The sequence below is a fragment of the Neomonachus schauinslandi genome, chromosome 1, assembly GCF_002201575.2.
Source record: "Neomonachus schauinslandi chromosome 1, ASM220157v2, whole genome shotgun sequence".
Lineage (NCBI taxonomy): Eukaryota > Metazoa > Chordata > Mammalia > Carnivora > Phocidae > Neomonachus > Neomonachus schauinslandi.
The window spans coordinates 193,536,287-193,553,521 of record NC_058403.1 but is presented as its reverse complement, the minus strand read 5'-3'; the positions used below and the strand labels follow the sequence as shown (position 1 = coordinate 193,553,521).

General features: G+C 59.1%; 1 protein-coding gene across 1 annotated transcript in view; it reads left to right on the top strand.

The window, feature by feature from the left end:
- Nucleotides 1-17,235, top strand: part of PRKCD (protein kinase C delta) — a 28,570-nt gene that overhangs the window by 9,822 nt on the left and 1,513 nt on the right. Inside the window, exons 3-18 of the mRNA XM_021694936.1 lie at nt 5,901-6,034; nt 7,090-7,289; nt 8,744-8,804; nt 8,976-9,138; nt 9,229-9,260; nt 10,337-10,422; nt 10,675-10,804; nt 11,519-11,619; nt 12,056-12,143; nt 12,364-12,461; nt 12,621-12,794; nt 12,997-13,088; nt 13,648-13,710; nt 14,739-14,877; nt 15,034-15,222; nt 15,827-15,955. Of these exons, the coding sequence (XP_021550611.1) occupies nt 5,920-6,034; nt 7,090-7,289; nt 8,744-8,804; nt 8,976-9,138; nt 9,229-9,260; nt 10,337-10,422; nt 10,675-10,804; nt 11,519-11,619; nt 12,056-12,143; nt 12,364-12,461; nt 12,621-12,794; nt 12,997-13,088; nt 13,648-13,710; nt 14,739-14,877; nt 15,034-15,222; nt 15,827-15,955 (1,860 nt within the window). The 5' untranslated portion in view covers nt 5,901-5,919. The remainder of the gene's footprint in view (nt 1-5,900; nt 6,035-7,089; nt 7,290-8,743; nt 8,805-8,975; nt 9,139-9,228; nt 9,261-10,336; nt 10,423-10,674; nt 10,805-11,518; nt 11,620-12,055; nt 12,144-12,363; nt 12,462-12,620; nt 12,795-12,996; nt 13,089-13,647; nt 13,711-14,738; nt 14,878-15,033; nt 15,223-15,826; nt 15,956-17,235) is intronic.

Sequence of the window (17,235 nt, the reverse complement as noted above, 5' to 3'; positions counted from 1 at the left end):
TTGTACTTACTGCCTGAGCAGCACTCACATCGCTCTCTAGGTACACGTTTATGTGACTGTCCCCCACCGAGCTGTGAGTCCCATGGCCCCGTGCATCTTGTCACTGGTGCCTGCCGGCAGGGCCCCAGCCCATCGTGTGCGGAGTTATGTCGCCACCAGTGCGTGTTTTCCTCGGAAGAGGGCCCGAGTCCTTCACTGGTTCTCAGGGTGTCGCCCCCGCTCTTGTGAGTGCAAAGGCTTCATTCGCGCTGCCCAGGCCTCACCTGTGATTCCCACTGGATCCCAGTGGGCTGGGCCAGCCCAGCAGTAGGATTTTTGAATGTCTCCTCAGGGCATTCAGATGTGTGGCCAGGGCTGAGAAGCCTGAGCAGGGGACAGAGACCGTGCCCAGAGAACAGACCCGGGTCCTCAGCATGAGCTTCCCAGCAACTGCACAGGGTACCTGGGGGGGGGGGGGGGGGGGGGGGAAGGGGGGTACATGAGGTGGGGGAGAGTCGGCTTCCTGGAGGAGGGAGGAACGATTCCCCAGGGATGGCCTTTAGAACTGTCTGGAAGGATATATAGGAATTATGGAGGACATGCTGGCTGAGGGAATAGCATATGCAAAGAGGGGGCTTGAAAGAGACCGGAGTTCACAGAGCAGCCAGAGGTGAGGTCCGAGGTGGAGAGCAGGCCAGGGCCAGACTGAGGTCTGGGCTTTCTCCACGGGCAGTGGGAGCCCAGGAGATTCCATGGGTTGGGGAGGGACCAGGAGTGGTAGCAACTGGGAGGGGTCACTGGGGAAAAGGAGGAGAGTTCACTGCAGTGGGTTGGCCTGTGTGGTATGAGGGCGGGGGCAAGAAGGAGCACCGCGAGGGGATGAGGGGCTAGTCCTGGGGAGGAGCAGGTGTCGGGAGCATCCCCTGCTCTGGGACTTGGCCATGACCTGAGACCATAGTTGGGCCTCCTCCCAGGACAGGGCTGGGCATACGGAGGCTGGGGCACAGGCCCCGGTGGAAGGGCATTAGAAGGGCCTTGCTAGCCCTTCCCCTCCCCCACCTCCTGCTCTTCTTGCTGAGCCAATTTCCTGGGTTGTGAAACCCCTGTGGCCTCCTTGACTTGCTTCTGTCTGGGAAGGCCATCTGGGGAGGCCAGCCTCCCTGTCAAGCCAGGCCCCCTTGCCCTGTTGCAGCTCTGCCCGAGTCGGCCCGGCTCCCTCCTACTGATCACACTTCCTCTCGCTCTCCTTCCCTCCCACTCTCTGGGCCTCATGTGTCCTCCTTCCTTCATTCATCCTTCAAGGCCCATGTGGGCTGGACATTGAACTCCCCCCTGGTGATGCTGCCCTCACCAGCCAGCCTTGACAGGCAGCAGGTGGTGCCTTCCACGGGCAGGCGGCAAGGGCTGGCCCCAAGGTTGGGCAGGTATGTGTGAGGAAAGGTTGCATGGGAGGGGTGCATCTTCCACCCCCAAGGGTCTGTTCACGGAAGAGCAGACCCAGCAGGTGCCTCAGCTTTGCTGGCTGGCTTGCTTTGCTTGACCTCAGCCTGCCCCAGCAGACTTTCTAAGAGAGCCTCCCTCCACATTTGCACACACTCCCCGAGAGCCTGGCCAGGTCTGTCTTCTCAGGGCCCCACTTTGCTCCTCTCCCACCCTGTGGCCTGTGAGGCAGAATCCCATGCCAGGGAAGGGCTGGGGTCAAGGGGACCAGGTTGGATCTGGGGGCCTGGGGACTCTCACCGAAGGACCTTGCCCTTGGTTTCCACGTCCCTACGAAGAGGAGATGTGCATGTTAGTCTCTAAAGGCCCATCTCTTGGATACATTTTGACTTGTTGGGTTTTATTTTTCACCATTTATAAAACTATTGTCAAACAAGTTACATGTGATTGCTGTAGAAAAATTGGGAAATACATTTCTGTTCCTGATGGCACCCCTCAGGCCACGTCTCCCACCCCACCCCCTTTGCTGGAACACACTCACGTGCATATATGTGGAGACATGCAACATGCACACTTGTCCTCTGCGCCCTGGGAGCTCCAACCATCAGGGTCACTCTGGCCACCTCAAGGTTGGCCGTGTCCAACTTGCCCTGAGCTGGCCGGGAACAGGTTTCCATTGCCCTGGAGGAGGCGACCTGCCTGCTCTGGTCTGGCCCAGCACTACCTTTCCTTACCTCTGGGTGGCTCGTCTAGGGCGGGGAGGGGCGGGTGGGGGCAGAGTCCGTGGGCCCTCATGCCCTGGGACTGGAATCTAGAACAGCCAAGCCTTCCCCAGGTTTTAAGCAGTAGAGGCTGGCCCAGGGGGCCGGGACAGGAGGGAAGGGAGCAGTTCAAGGGTTAGTATCATCCTTGTACAGAGAAGGAGGAGGTCCTCAAGGTCAGGCCTAGGACCAGCCCACGGGGGGTTGGGTGAACAGACTCTCGTTGGGCACCAGGAGACCAGTGCCCTTACCCCTCTCCGTGGTTCCTCTGTCCTGTGTTTGTGTGTGTTGCTCCTGGCATGTCTCTCTGTCTCTACCTTTGCTCCCTCTTTCCCTTCCATCAGTTCTTCCTGGCATGGCATACTGGAAAGAACATTGGCTGCAACATCAGGCAGGCCTGGATTCCAATCCTTCTACCACTTCCTGGCTGTGTGACCTTGGGCAAGTCACTTAGCCTCTCTGCACCTGTTTACTCATCAGTAAAATACCCACTTCCAGAACCAGCACGGGATGGAGTGAGCTAATGCCGTGATGAGGTTAATCTGGTATGTGTTGGCCTCAGGGAAGGATGATCCTTCTTGTAAGTGGGGGTGCTGAGACTCACCCCCAGATCCTCTGACTCTGGCTGGTCCTCCCTGCTTCGTAGAGCTGCCTCTGGAGAAGCAGAACGGTAGAGATCCAGAGCCCACTGATGGCTGGGAAAGGGCTGGCTGGCCTGAGCTGGTCCCCATGGAGGCCCGTGGGAGGTGTGCCCTTGCCCCCTCCGTGGCCCTGCAGAACAGCATGAGGCTGAGCCAGTGGCCTCCCTTTGGGGCCTGTGGGCCTGGGCCTATTTGCATGGGGGCTATAAATAATCGGCGCATCTTGCTTTTGTGCCGTTTCTTCACTCCCTGGTTTCCCCACCAGTGTTCAGACTCTCTGCGAGGTAGATGGGCAACGCAGGCTCCGCTGTGAAGGGGGGGCACTCGGTGCGCAGGGCCCGAGACCTCTCCCAGGGTCACGTGGTGATGGAAGAAGACGCCGGCGTGCGGTGTCTGTCTCCCTCCTGGGGTCTGGGCAGGGCAGTTGGGCAGAGGTTTAGTCTAGGAAGTTGGGCCCGGGTGACCTAACCCAAGGGTCACTGCCAAGTAGCCCCAGGGCAGCCCACGGAACACCTGGGTCCCCCTCCTCATGGCACTGTGGCCTGGCTGTACGGGTTTGGGGCCAGAGTTGGGGCTTGCCGTGGTTGTGGTTTCCTTCCAGTGGCTTCTAACTGAGTAGCAGCTGCTCTGCTCACCGAGAGCTGGAGGGCAGGTCTGACTGGCAGCCTGTGGGGCTGGGCTCTGCCTCCCATTCCCGGGGCTTCTCTGATTCCGTCTCCTCCATGCAGCCCCGGGGCGGTCCTCACAGACAGCTCTTGCTGGGCGACCTAGAGGTGGGAGGGGTCATGGAGTCCGAGGACCACCTGGACTGGGCCCCAGGGGGAGGCCTTGGGGAGGCAGCTTGACCACTTGGCCAAAATGACCAGGTCGTTTTGCCGCCTGGGCTACCCTGACCCCCTCTCTCCCAGGAGCTCAGGTCCCCTGCACATGACTATTGCTCCTTTTTCCCTGCCTGCCTCCTCATCCTCTGAGACATTCAGAGAGCCCATTACTGCCCCACCTGGGTCTCAAGGTTATCCTGTTGGGAAGCACGAGGCCCAGCCATGTCTGCTGGGGTCAGGCCCTGGGATTGTGGATGCAAACTTGTGGCAGGTGTGTGTTGTGCAGCGGCCCTGCTGATCATTCTGGAACCCCCAGGGAGAACTCCGCACCTTGGAACCCCAGGCCCAGCAGGGTGGCAGGAGGGGCATGGTATCCTTTTTGGCCTGAGAGTTTGGGACACTCACCCGGACTCCTACACCCAGCCAGCCAGGCCCGTGCAGCTTGCCCTTGTCTTCCACGTTAGCTCAGTGCCCCCCACGTGCCACTCACACGTCCTCGCAGGCCCACGCCCGCACACCTTCCTACACACCATCTCACGCACTCCACGTGCTCGAGCCCAGGGAGGAGCTAGCAGCCGCCCACAGCCCGCTCCTCCCCGCTGCCGCCCAAGAAGTCATGGTAGCTGGCTTGGCTGGTCTTAGGCTGAAGGCTTTGGGACCTGGGCTCCCATGTGAGCTTACACACCCCCTGTCACTCCCGCTGAGGCGGAGCCAGGCCTGGACACTGTGGGGTCTGCCTCGCCCGGCCCCTCCCCTCTCCTCTGGCTGCTGGCCTCGGAGGGCTGGTGGGGCCCCTGGGCTGGGCTGCAGGCTGAGGTCAGGGTTTCCTGTGAGCTCATCTAGGCAGGGAACAGCAGAGCCCGCTGTTCCTCCGGCTGCCTGTGGAGGAGCTGGGGGAGCCATCCCAGGGGCTGGGGGGCTGCTGCGTGTGCACATGTGTGTGGGGGGGCTGGGGGTGCGTGTGTGAGACCACCGCCGTGCTGGCTTCTGCTCGGGAAGGAGTGAGCACACACTCGTGTGCGTGTGCGTGTGCGTTCATCCAACCACACTTACGGAGCGTCCTCGTGTGTGCGGCCCAGAGCCAGCGTGCATGTGCACCCGTGGGCTTGCTCGTGTGACCATCCTCTGGGAAGGACAACCCAGAAGACCCTCAGGGTCGCCTCCTCTAGTGAGCCTTGATCTGAGGAACAGCGAGGAATAGGGGAACATGGGGCTGACCTGTGCAGTCTAAAAAACAAAGTCATTGTACGTTCAACTTTAAAATAGTTTTATGTTTGGAAAAAATTAGTTTGAGAGTGCAGGCAATCTCTGTAGGTGAGAGGCACCTGCCCCCAAGGGGCGCAGGTTCAGAAGGTGAGGGATGTGGCTGGGCCCTTTCACTGCCCTGCTCCCTGAATGGAGTGGGTGCTTTGTTTTTTTTGTTTGTTTTTGGTTTTTGGTTTTTTAAGATTTTATTTATTTATTTGACAGAGAGAGACATAGCAAGAGAGGGAACACAAACAGGGGGAGTGGGAGAGGGAGAAGCAGGTTTCCCGCTGAGCAGGGAGCCCGATGTGGGGCTCGATCCCAGGACCCCGGGATCATGACCTGAGCTGAAGGCAGATGCTTAACGACTGAGCCACCCAGGCGCCCCTGGAGTGGGTGCTTTGTGAGTGGAATCTCAGCTTTAGGCTTTGGCTCAGCCTCGGGCTTTTGGTTTCTCATTCTGAAAAGTGGGGATGGTCATCTTGGCCCTGTCGGTCTGCCTGAGTAGTTATGAGCAAACTTTGAACCCAAGAAGGGCTGCAGGGAGCAGGGTGCAGGGAGGTAGGGTTACTGTCCTGCCCGTCTTGGCCGGCACATGCTGGGTACCTGGGCCAGGGTAGTGCACCACAGTGGGGTATTAAGGGAGGCCTTAAATGACCCCCCAAATAAATGACCCGGAGTCACAGACTCCCACCTCCAGGGCCCAGGAAGGGTTTGGAGAGGAGTGAAAAGGGGGCCCCTGGCCTGGAGTAGATTGGCAGGTACTCAACAAAGGGGGCCATACCAGCCAGCTTCTGCCCAGTGGGCTTGACGTCACATCCAGCAGTCTTACCAGGGATGCCACAGATCCAGACTTCTAGAAAACTTCTCAGGTTTCCCAATGGCAACTAGAACTAGTGTCTTGTCAGCACACCATGGGGGCCAAACTCAATGCGGTGAGAGCCCCTGGGGGCACCCGAGCACCTCCCAGGGCCGTCCCTCACTGCCCGGCCTCACCCCTTCTGTCTTGGCAGCCCCACTGCAGACCCCTACATGGCACCGTTCCTGCGCATCGCCTTCACCTCCTATGAGTTGGGCTCCCTGCAGCCCACCGATGAGGCCAGCCAGCCCTTCTGTGCCGTGAAGATGAAAGAGGCGCTCAGCACAGGTAGGACTGGGAATTGGGGCCCAGTAAGAGGCCCTGGAGGGCCTGTGCTTTGTTCCTCTAGAACTTCTGAGGGATCCTTCTCTTCCTCATGCTCCTCTCCCTGCCCAGCCCTGCTATGGATGCAGGACTGTAGGTAGAGGCCACCGAGTGCCCATAGAGCCCCCAGCACTGGCTCCCTCCCCCCACTGGTGGTTTCACCCAACAATTTCCTCACGTCCATCTGTGTCGGACTCTGTGCTGGGCCCTGAGGACACTGCCATGCTCCAGGGCTGACTTGGCCCTGCCCTCATGGGGCTCACGTTCAGGTGGGCAGGTGTGGGAGCCAGACACTGAGTCCTGTGATAGGGAAGCCCAGAGCTGGGGTCAGGGAGGTCTTCCTGAAAGAGGTAAATATCTCCCACCATTCCTTCTGGCTTTTGCCTTCACCTGCTGAACCCCTGACTCATCCCTTAGGTCATAGCTGAGCTGTCCTTTCCTCCAGGAAGAATTCCCTGACCCTTAGGCTGGGGCACACCAGCTGACCATGACCCAGACCAGGTCTAGAACCCTGGCCCTGCCTCCTTCAGTCTCATCCCAGCTGTGATTTAATGTTTACTTGAGGGATTAATGGGCTCGTGTCTCTGTCCTGGACTGGGCTCTCAGGGGACAGGCACTGGTTTTAACTTCTCTTTCTGCTGTGTTCCTCACCTCCAGTGCCGTGGCTGGCATGAGTGGCCTTGGTGTGTGTTCACTGAGTGAGTGCACGAGGGGAGGTAACAGCTAAGTGGGGCCAAAGGACGAGGGTCACAGGACCAGGGAGCAGTAGGACCTAGGTGGGACCTAGCAGGACATCCTAGAGGAGCTGCTGACAATTCCGTGTTCTGGAGTGTTAGCAATGACGTGAGGCTGGAGAGGTGAGCAGAGCGCAGTTGTGAAGGCTGAGGAGTGGAAATAGCCTCAGGAGGGCCCTCGGGGGGTGGGGAGCCAGGCCGACTCTCCGGGCTGAAGGCTGTAGGGAGTCGGGGGAGGGTGGGACAGAGGGGCCCCAGCCAGACCTTTGCCTGGCCCTGTTGCAGAGCGCGGGAAGACGCTGGTGCAGAAGAAACCCACCATGTACCCCGAGTGGAAGTCCACATTCGACGCCCACATCTACGAGGGCCGTGTCATCCAGATCGTGCTGATGCGGGCAGCCGAAGAGCCGGTGTCCGAGGTGACGGTGGGCGTGTCGGTGCTGGCCGAGCGCTGCAAGAAGAACAATGGCAAGGCCGAGTTCTGGGTGAGGGCGCGCGGGCTGCAGCAGCGCATGCATGTGTGTGGGGTGTGGGCACACGGGCTGCAACGGCGCAGATGTGTGTGTGGGGTGTGGGCGCACGGGCTGCAGTGGTGCACACACGTGTGCACGGGGCGTGGGTGAGGGCGCGCGGGCCGCAGTCGTGCGCGCGCACGTGTGCACGGGGCGTGGGTGAGGGCGCGCGGGCCGCCGTGGCACACACACGTGTGTGGGCCCTGTCTGGCCTCCTGAGCGGCTGTGCAGCTGATACCAGCCCTGTGATTGATCGGTCCCAGCCCCTCTGAGCCTGTGTGCGAACCCCTAAGGGAAGCCAGGAAAAGACCCTACCTCAGGGTCAGTTGTTCAGGGGAAATGAGCCCCTGGATGCCAAGGGCTTACTGGAGCGCTGGGCACATGGTAGGTGCTGAAGAGAGCCACCCTCGCCACGGCGACTACTTTTTTCCCTTTTAGTTTCGTAGAAGCAGGATAGGCACATAGTAAGACATTGCAAAATGTACGTAGGGGGATTCCTTCCCCCCCCCCCCCCCCCCGGGCACCAGGCCCCTCTCAGAGGCACCCATTGTTGCGAGTTCTGTTTGGAACCTTCACCGATATTCCAGGTGCAGGCAGGAGGCAGCACAGTTATGTGTCTTCGGCAGTGAGAAGGAGGGAGGAGGGGAAGGCCGAGGGCCACTACTCCCCTGGGGGAGCCTGGCCTCCACGCGCGCACATGGCCCTGTGTCCCTCATGGCCACAGGATGTCCGCACTGCCAGGGCGTCTCTTGCCCCCTGGGGTTACATGTGGGCTCCTGCAGCCAAGATGTCCCCATGGGAAAAGATCCTAGACCCTCAGGGACTCTGGTCAGCCTCCAGGGAGGCATGAAGGGACCAGGTCAGGAGAGAAGTTGACCCAGGGCTGTACCAACCCTTGGCCGGTCAGGCAGAGATACTTGCTGTGCTCTCTGTCCACTCCACCGAGGAACAATGTCAGGCACCAGGCGTGGGTCCTGGGCGCGGTAAAGGTCCTGCCTTCAGAACTGTGTAAGGAGACTGGGCGTGCAGAGCCCCCGCCACAGAGAGCACCGGCGTGGGGGTGTCAGCATGCATGTGTCTGTGTCTCTGCATCTGCAGGGGCTGGGGGGGGGGCTCTATTCTAAGATCCTTGGGCAGCCAGGGGAGGGGGTGGGGAGTTTCCCTTCCCACTCTGTTCCTGGGCCATGTGGCCGGGCTGGGTGTGGGCTGGATCCTTTCACTTCCCCAAATGTAATAATACCCCTGGGGTGGGGGTGAGGGCAGGGCTCAAGGGCGGGGCCATGCCCACAGTGGGCAGACACGTGTCTGGCTAGGCTGCCAGGACTCCCTTGGGCTTGGGGGACCAACCATGGGGGCGGGTTCTGAGTCCAGCTTGGCTGGAGCCCGCCCTCATTGATGCCCCCCTCCCCCAACCCTCACCCCTGCAGCTGGACCTGCAACCCCAGGCCAAGGTGTTGATGTCTGTGCAGTATTTCCTGGAAGATGTAGGTAAGACCCTCCCTGGGCTGGGGACGTAGGTTCAGAGGCTAGAGCCAGGGCGGAAGCTTAGAGAAGCAGTCCCTATCAACAGTCTACCCGGAGCCACCCTGGGAGGGACTCCAGGAATGTTGTCCTTCCCCGGGGGCTGGGACTGACCTCTCGTGCCTCCATGGTCCCCAGATTGCAAACAGTCTATGCGCGGTGAAGACGAGGCCAAGTTCCCAACAATGAACCGCCGTGGAGCCATCAAACAGGCCAAAATCCACTACATCAAGAACCACGAGTTTATTGCCACCTTCTTCAGACAGCCCACCTTCTGTTCTGTGTGCAAAGACTTTGTTTGGTGAGGGCTGGCTGTGCCTGCTGAGGGTGGGGTGGGGGTAGGGAGGGCCCCATAGCCAGCCCTGACCCCGCCTGGGGATTTGTCTTTCAGGGGTCTCAACAAGCAAGGCTACAAATGCAGGCGTAAGTGTCTCCTCGGCCCGGTTTGCACGCCCGCGTGCCCGCCGGCGCCCTGTGTCCCTGTGTTAGGACTGTGTGCCTGGATGGGGGCGCCCTGTGTGCTTGAGGGTGTGCGTGGAGATTCCCACGTCTGAGCGTCCATAGGAGAGCCACGTCCCGCGGGCGCACGGGCGGGCTTTGCTCTGCTCTCGGAAGCCAGTTCCCTGTGTCGCTTCCCCGCCCCTCACGTTCGGGAGCATCACCCTGGTAGCCTGAAATGGGCCTTGGTGTCGTACGTACACAGAAATCCGCCAGTGCCACCCATCGCGGCTCTTTTCCCCCAGACAGGCTGTCCGACCTTTTCCAGTACACCCCTGGCTGCACGTGTGCTTCTCTGGGGGTACGTGTGTGTCCAGGTACACACGTACACACCATGGCGGTGGCTCTGAACGTGGGCTCTGGAGCCAGATGGCCTGGGTTCGAATCCCAGTTCTGCTACTTCCTACCTGGAGGGCCTTAGGCAGAATGACTTAACCTCTCTGTGCCTCAGTAAAATAGGGATAGTAACCATTATGAAGATCAAATGGGATAAAACATATAAAGCTGCATTTTAGGTGACAGGCACATAGTAACAATTCTATACAGAGAGCCCACGGTCGTTATTATGCATCAGTACGTATGTCCCAGGGTCTTTGGGTTGGGTGTGTGTGTGTTGGGTGTGTGTGTGTGTGCAGGAGCATGAGAGAGAGCTTGGGACCCGTTTGCTGTCCTGCCTGGGGTCCTCTTGCGGCGACACTCCGTGCCCCTCACTGCTGCCCCCCAGCTGCCCACTAGGCCCTCTCGAGACTTCCCTAATCTCTGAGATCCTCCGGATTGGCCTGTTCTCCCTGCTGCTACTCTTCCCAGGCCCGTCCTGCCAGGGCAGGCAGGAGGAGAGAAAAAGCAAGCTGTGGGCCCCAGGCCGTGTGGGGTGAGGGGGTGGGCGGTCGGGGAGAACAGTGGCTTTGTAGAGGAGGGCTGGACTGGCCCAGTGGTGCCAGCTCATAGCCCTGCCCCTCCTGCTGCCTTCCCATCCCCCTCCTGGCCTGTGCCTCCTCAAGAATGCAACGCGGCCATCCACAAGAAATGCATCGACAAGATCATCGGCCGTTGCACGGGCACTGCAGCCAACAGCCGGGACACCATAGTGAGGCCGGGCCCCGGGGGGCGGCCGGCGGGGGCTTGGCCACCTGGGAGGGATTCTCCCCAGCCTTTCACCGTGGAGCTCACCCTTCTCCCCATTTTTCCTGGTCCGTCCTGAGACTTCTGGATTGCCCAGTCCCCAGTGGAGCCCTTTTGGGTATCTTGCCATGCATGGGGTTGGGGGAGAGCTAGGGGTTGAGGAAGGAGCTGACGCTGGCCTGTGACCCTCAACCTGTGACTGCCCCCGCTCCCCCAGTTCCAGAAAGAACGTTTCAACATTGACATGCCGCACCGATTCAAGGTTTACAACTACATGAGCCCCACCTTCTGTGACCACTGTGGCAGCCTGCTCTGGGGGCTGGTGAAGCAGGGATTAAAATGTGAAGGTGCGTGCTCCCCAGCTCTGGGGGCTCGGACAGGGCAGGAGGGCCCTCCCCGCTGGCGCCGACCCACCCAGACCTCGTAAACTCCGACTAACTCATGTAGCCGTGGCTCCGTGGCTGGAGGAGGGGGGCTCGGTGGCCCCTCTCCGCTGGCCCCACCACGTCTGCCTCTCCCGGTTACCTGCTGTGTGACCAGGCGGCCCCACCCCTCCGAGCTCAGTGTCCTCATGGGTAAGGTAGGGTCAGAGTCGAGTGGGGCCCAGAGAGCCGTGAGGGGCAAGCAGACAGAAGGTGTTCAGCCGAGGCCTGACGCACACTAGCAGGTGCTCAGCAAACGTGCCTCACAGACCCCCGCCCCCTCCCCAGGCTTTAGCGAGGCGGAAACAGGAGGCCCCCTAGAGGGAAAGTGACTTGTCTAGGTTGTCCTAGACATTCTTTAAAGGGCTTAGAATCAGACCTCATAGCTTCTGCTTTTGCTTTTTCTTCTTTAAATAATGAAAAATTTGAAGTGCTCATGGTGCTTCAGATGCATTTTTTTCTAAAGACAGGAAACCCAGCAGACCCCACCAAAGGTCTGCTTCCTCCTACTTTCTCCTCCCCTCCTCCCTGCCCTTGGCTGAGCCTGGGGGAAGGGGGACAGTTCTTCCGGAGCCTGCTGGTGGCCTGCCTGGTCCTGCCTGAGCAGGGGCCCCGATGGCCCTGTCTGCTTCCCCCCAGACTGCGGCATGAATGTACACCATAAGTGCCAGAAGAAGGTAGCCAACCTCTGTGGCATTAACCAGAAGCTCCTGGCTGAGGCGTTGAACCAAGTGAGCCAGGTGGGCAGGCACTGTGGGAATCCTGGCGGGGGGTGGGTGGGTGGGGGTGTTTATAGAGGTGTGGGTGGGGCTTGAGGAATGCCATAAAACTTCAAGGTAAAATTCTAGAATCAATTACAAGCGAAGGCAACACAAATAACAATCTATTGAGTAAGTGGTTGGGAGGGTGGGGCTCAGTGTACAAAACTTTTGTTTGTAATCGGTGCCTTCCAGACCATCAAGGTGTCCCTGTGCCACAGGAAGTGTGTGTGTGCGTGTGTGTGTGTGCGTGCACGCGCACGTGCACGTGCACTACCTGGAGGTCCTGGGCTTTGCCCCTGCTGGCCCCCATTGGTTTTGAGAGTAGAGTTATGGATGGTGGGGGTCCTCCCTCTGGGCTGGGAGTCCTGATGATGGTATGACTGTCTGGCTCCCCAACCTCTATCCCGTCCTCCAGAGACCCGCCCGGAAATCAGAAACAGAGACTGTTGGAATCTACCAGAATTTTGAGAGGAAGCCAGGAGTCTCTGGAGATATTGTCCCAGGTGAAGCTGAGCCCATTTCCCCCAGGAAAGCCCCCACTCCCCACGAGGACTCGAGATGGGGGCCTGACCTCCCTCCATGGCCAAGACCTGAGAGGAGGCACCACCTCTGGAGAGGGAGCCCCTTCTTCTCTGAGGCCCCTCACCCCACCCCACCCCTTGGCCCCAAGGGAGGGGACTCGGCAGATAGAGACCTGAGTCTAAAGCACCATCTCTTGGGCAGACAGCGGGACCTACGGCAAGATCTGGGAGGGCAGCACCAGGTGCAACATTGAGAACTTCACCTTCCACAAGGTCCTGGGCAAAGGCAGCTTTGGAAAGGTAAGGGGCCGTTGGGCCTTGGGGCAGCTCAGGGGACCTGGGCCCAGCAAGGGCACCTGTATCCCCACCCTACCTGGCTTCTTCCTGATGGGGTGGGGTTGTGGTACCCTGGCCCTTTGGCCTGGCTTTCTCCTGCTCAGCATCCTGCCTGCCCATCAGGTGCTGCTCGCAGAGTTGAAGAGCAAAAAGGAGTTCTTTGCTATCAAGGCCCTCAAGAAGGATGTGGTTCTGATCGATGATGATGTGGAGTGCACCATGGTGGAGAAGCGGGTGCTGGCACTCGCCTGGGAGAATCCCTTTCTCACCCACCTCTTCTGCACGTTCCAGACCAAGGTGCCCGGCTCTCCCACTGTTATTGCCTCTGGAGCCACAGCCCCTCCCTCAGCCCCCCGGGGCAGGGCCACGTCCCCCCCGCCCCCGGGTCCTCCAGGGCAGAGGTGTCCCCTACTTCCTGTTGGGGCTTGCCCTCGGTGGCCCTCAGTAGAGAGCCTTCTGCCCTTTGCTGTGCCCCTATTCACCCCTCTTCCGACCGCAGGACCACCTGTTCTTTGTGATGGAGTTCCTCAATGGGGGGGACCTGATGTACCACATCCAGGACAAAGGCCGCTTCGAGCTCTACCGTGCCATGTATGTGAGGGCCCTGTTGCGGGGGGGGGAGCGCACTGCTGGTCTACCATTTGTTCCTTCTTCCCTCTCCCCGGAGAAGTCAGCCTGGGCTAGAGCTGGGGATGGGGAGACTTGGGGTAGCTGGGACTGTCCCCAGCATATGGGAAGCCATGGATGGTGAGTGAGTGGCTAGTGTCACAACACAGATGTGCCAGGGTCCTGTCCCCTCCCTGAGCCTGGGCCTGGGCAGCCTTGCAGATGGTGATGCTGTACAACACAGGACCCTGGTGTGTGGCCCCCAGACGGGCATGTACCCCCCAACTGTGTGTGTGTGTGCACATATGTTTATCTGTATAAAGGTGTACACTCTTAGGACAGAGCATTGTCTCATTTGGAGCTTTTCCTTCATCATTTTCTTTTTAGCCTTGTTTGCCAGCCTGTTCCTGCCTGATACAGGCCCAGGTTGTCCATGGAGTTATTTGCAGCATTTCCTGACCCTGGGGGCGGGGATGGGGGCCCAGGGAGAAGCAGGAACTGGTCATAGAAATCCCAGAACACTTTGTCTCTCTCTGTCCTCCAGGTTTTATGCAGCCGAGATAGTCTGTGGACTACAGTTTCTGCACAGCAAAGGGATCATTTACAGGTGTGGGGGTGGGGGGGCGTGTATTGGGGGGGTTTTAGGAGGGAAAGCTCCAACCCCATCATATCCCCCAAAATGCTCTGCGTGAGGCCCAGCCCAGCCATGGCCCCATCTCCACTCGGAGTCAGGCTTTAGTTGGGTATTTGCCTAAGCCTCCTACTCCATTGCTCGGATTCCTGTGGCCCCTCTGCTGAGGCTGGCCCAGCACCAGGGACTGGGAGCTCGTTGCCCATACTTGGCGCCATTGGCGGGAGCGTGGAACTGCCTGGGACGCTGTCTCCCTTCCTGGGAGCGATCAATCTTGCTCCCAAGCCCCATCTGAGCTGTCAGTAGGGCCGGCTTCCATCAGTTCTCGCCCAATAAATGACAGTCCCATCCTGCAGTGAATGAGTAGGGACCCCATCAATAAGGCTGATGCTGAGCTCTGGGCACTGGTGTGGGACAAAGCCAAGATGCCTTGTCAAGGGGAAATGGAACTCATGGGACAGTGTGGATCAAATGTTGGCGCTTGGGTTTGAGAAGGTGCTGCGGGGAGCTGCACACTGTAGTGTGCTTGCCCGTGCCTAGGACCGCTCTGGGGTGGGTCTGGTTACCGAGGTTAGTGAAGATGGACTTCTGCTGTTTGCCCTTTTCTGGTACTCCATGTGCATCAATTATCTACTGAAACCACAAACTGTATAAAACAGACCTGGTCCCTGCCCCTGTGGAGTCAGGCAAACCCAAGCCCAGGGCCATGTCCGCGGCTGACCGCTAGCTAGGTGACCCTGAGCGAGTGACGTCACCTCTCTGATCTTCAGTGTGGGCTTTAGGAAGTCAGGTGGTGTGTATTCAGCACGTGGCACAGCAGCAGGTGTTTTGCAGGAAACACCTGTTTTTAGCACCTCTTTCTCCTTTGGCTTCCTTTTCTCTTCCTCATTCCCTTGTCCCCTGGGGGAGGTCCTAGGCTTACAGCGTTGGAAATGGAGACATGGGGGCTGGGAGGAGAGGAGGGGAATTGGCCCCCGGTGACTCCCTTTCCTGCCTCCTCTCAGGGACCTCAAGTTGGACAACGTGATGCTGGACCAGGATGGCCACATCAAGATTGCCGACTTTGGGATGTGCAAGGAGAACATATTCGGCGACAAACAGGCTAGCACCTTCTGTGGCACTCCTGACTACATCGCCCCTGAGGTGAGTGGGCATCCTCCCGGTCACCAGCCCGCTCAGATACCTTGTCCCAAGAGGGTGGGAGACAGTCCCGAGCCACAGGTGGGAGGATGAGGAAGCCTGGCCAGGCCTCCCGCTCGGGGGCTCCTCTCAGCTCCGGCCCCCCTTCTCCTGCCCCAGATCCTGCAGGGCCTGAAGTACTCATTCTCCGTGGACTGGTGGTCCTTTGGAGTCCTTCTCTACGAGATGCTCATTGGTCAGTCCCCCTTCCATGGTGACGATGAGGACGAACTCTTTGAGTCCATCCGTGTGGACACACCGCATTATCCCCGCTGGATCACCAAAGAGTCCAAGGACATCCTGGAGAAGGTGGGAGACTCTGGGCCAGGCTGGCTGGGTCAGGGCCCAGCAGACATGCGGGTCATAGGTAGGCCAGGAGCCCCTCGTCTCTGGAATGGCAGCCTCACTGATGCTCTGGTCCTAACACACTGGGGGTATTGCTCGCTCTCCACGTTCCCAAGAGCTCCTGAGTCCACCGCGCCGAATCAGCCTGGTACAGTGATTATGAGCTTAGGGTCAGGAGACAGACCTGAAGCTAAACTCTGAGTCTGTCTCCTTATCTGCCAAATGGAGGCTGTGGGAGAACCTGCCTCGCAGAGTTTTGGGGAAGGGAACATAAACGTGTGGTACTCGGGTCTGTGCTAGGCAGATCGTGAACACCCGGTAAACACCACTGCTTTTGCTCACAGGCCCACGGCAGAAAGTCCTGGCAGGCCTCCTGCATGGCCTGTTATGTCTGGGGGACCCAGGAGGGTAGCAGGCCAGAGAGGACCCTCTCAGGTCCAGAGGCCCTGGGCTGGGCTACAGGGCTGGGCTAGGCCCGCCTGGACACCCCTGGGCCTGCTTGGGGTTCGCTGAGGCTCTGGATTTCCCGACGTCCTCGGGGCTAACCAGGGCCCCTGCTGGGTTGCAGCTGCTTGAAAGGGATACAACCAAGAGGCTGGGAGTGAATGGGAACATCAAAATCCACCCCTTCTTCAAGACCATCAACTGGACTCTGCTGGAGAAACGGGCCGTGGAGCCACCCTTCAAGCCCAAAGTGGTAGGTGATCCCACTCCTGTGGGGGCCACCCACTTGCTGTTGCCCTCCACTGCCGTCCAGGCCCTGCCTCTCCTCTTGCTTCGTTTGCATGTTTTCCTCCTCTCCATTCTTCCAGCAAGCCTGCTTCCCTGGCAGCCCCAGCACCTTCTGTCTCTGCCTCTACCTTTGTGTTCTCACCGCACAACCCCCCTCAGTCAGTCAGTCAGTCAGTCAACTAACAGTGGGAACTGTAGATCCAGCCACCCGTCAGTAGACCGTCTGCAGGGGACTATGCTTCGGGAATCAGAGTTAAGGCCTCTCCCTCCCTCCATCCACCCAATCCATCTTCCAGTACATCTTGGAAATGCTGAGTGTTGGGTGCAAAGCACAGAGCAGGAGGCCCAGAGCCAGAGGAGCTCGAGCTCCTCAGAGAGATAAGAAGCTTGCGCACTGATGATTGTTTATGATATAAGACAACAATGCAAGAACTGTCACAAGACCACAAATGATCAGTTGTCACTGGGGGAGTCTGTCAGCAGGAGCCCAGATGCAAAGAACGGAGTGGGTCTGAGAAGAAGCGGGATCTGGGCGGGGCGGGGAGGGCAGCGCGGGGGGGCGTTCCAGATGGAGGAGGGATGTTCCGACAGAGGCCCAGAATCTACAGAGGAGCCAGCAGGAGAGCAGAGGCAGGTTGGGGCCAGAATTCTCAGATAAGGAGTTGGACTCCGTGGCCCTTCTCTGACCGCAGCTCTTCCCTCTGGCTTTCTCTCTGTCAGGACCCCCCGGCAGCTTGTGTAATGTGCCCCGAATTGTCTCTTGAGGCCGGAGAGCGTCCCCAGCTCCAGGGAGCTGAAATTCGGGGGCCTCCTGGGCTGGGCACCTTATTACTGGGCCAGGCTGGCTGGAGGAAAATCACACAGTCTGCTCACAGTTTCTTGCTTTTGATAGAAAGAGGGGTAGATTTCTTTCTCTGCACCAAGAAGCACAGGGCAGGTGTGTGGGTCTGTGGGAAATGGTCGGGGGCCTAGGGTGAGCTGTCTGAGGGGACCTCCACACCAGGAGTGCACACGCCGGGAAACGGGCCCAAGGCTGCCAGTTTTCAAAAGAAGCCAGAAATCTGGATTTTTATGTCAAATTGCCCAATTTTAAAGTAACTGGCTCAAATCTCATTAAAACCCAGTGCCAGTCAAAATGATTGTACCTGCCTGCTTAGTTTGGCCTAAAGGCCACCGGCCTGAGATCTCTTCTATTCCCATTTCATTGTATCCTCAGAAGCAGAGAGTTGGCAAACTTTTCCTGGA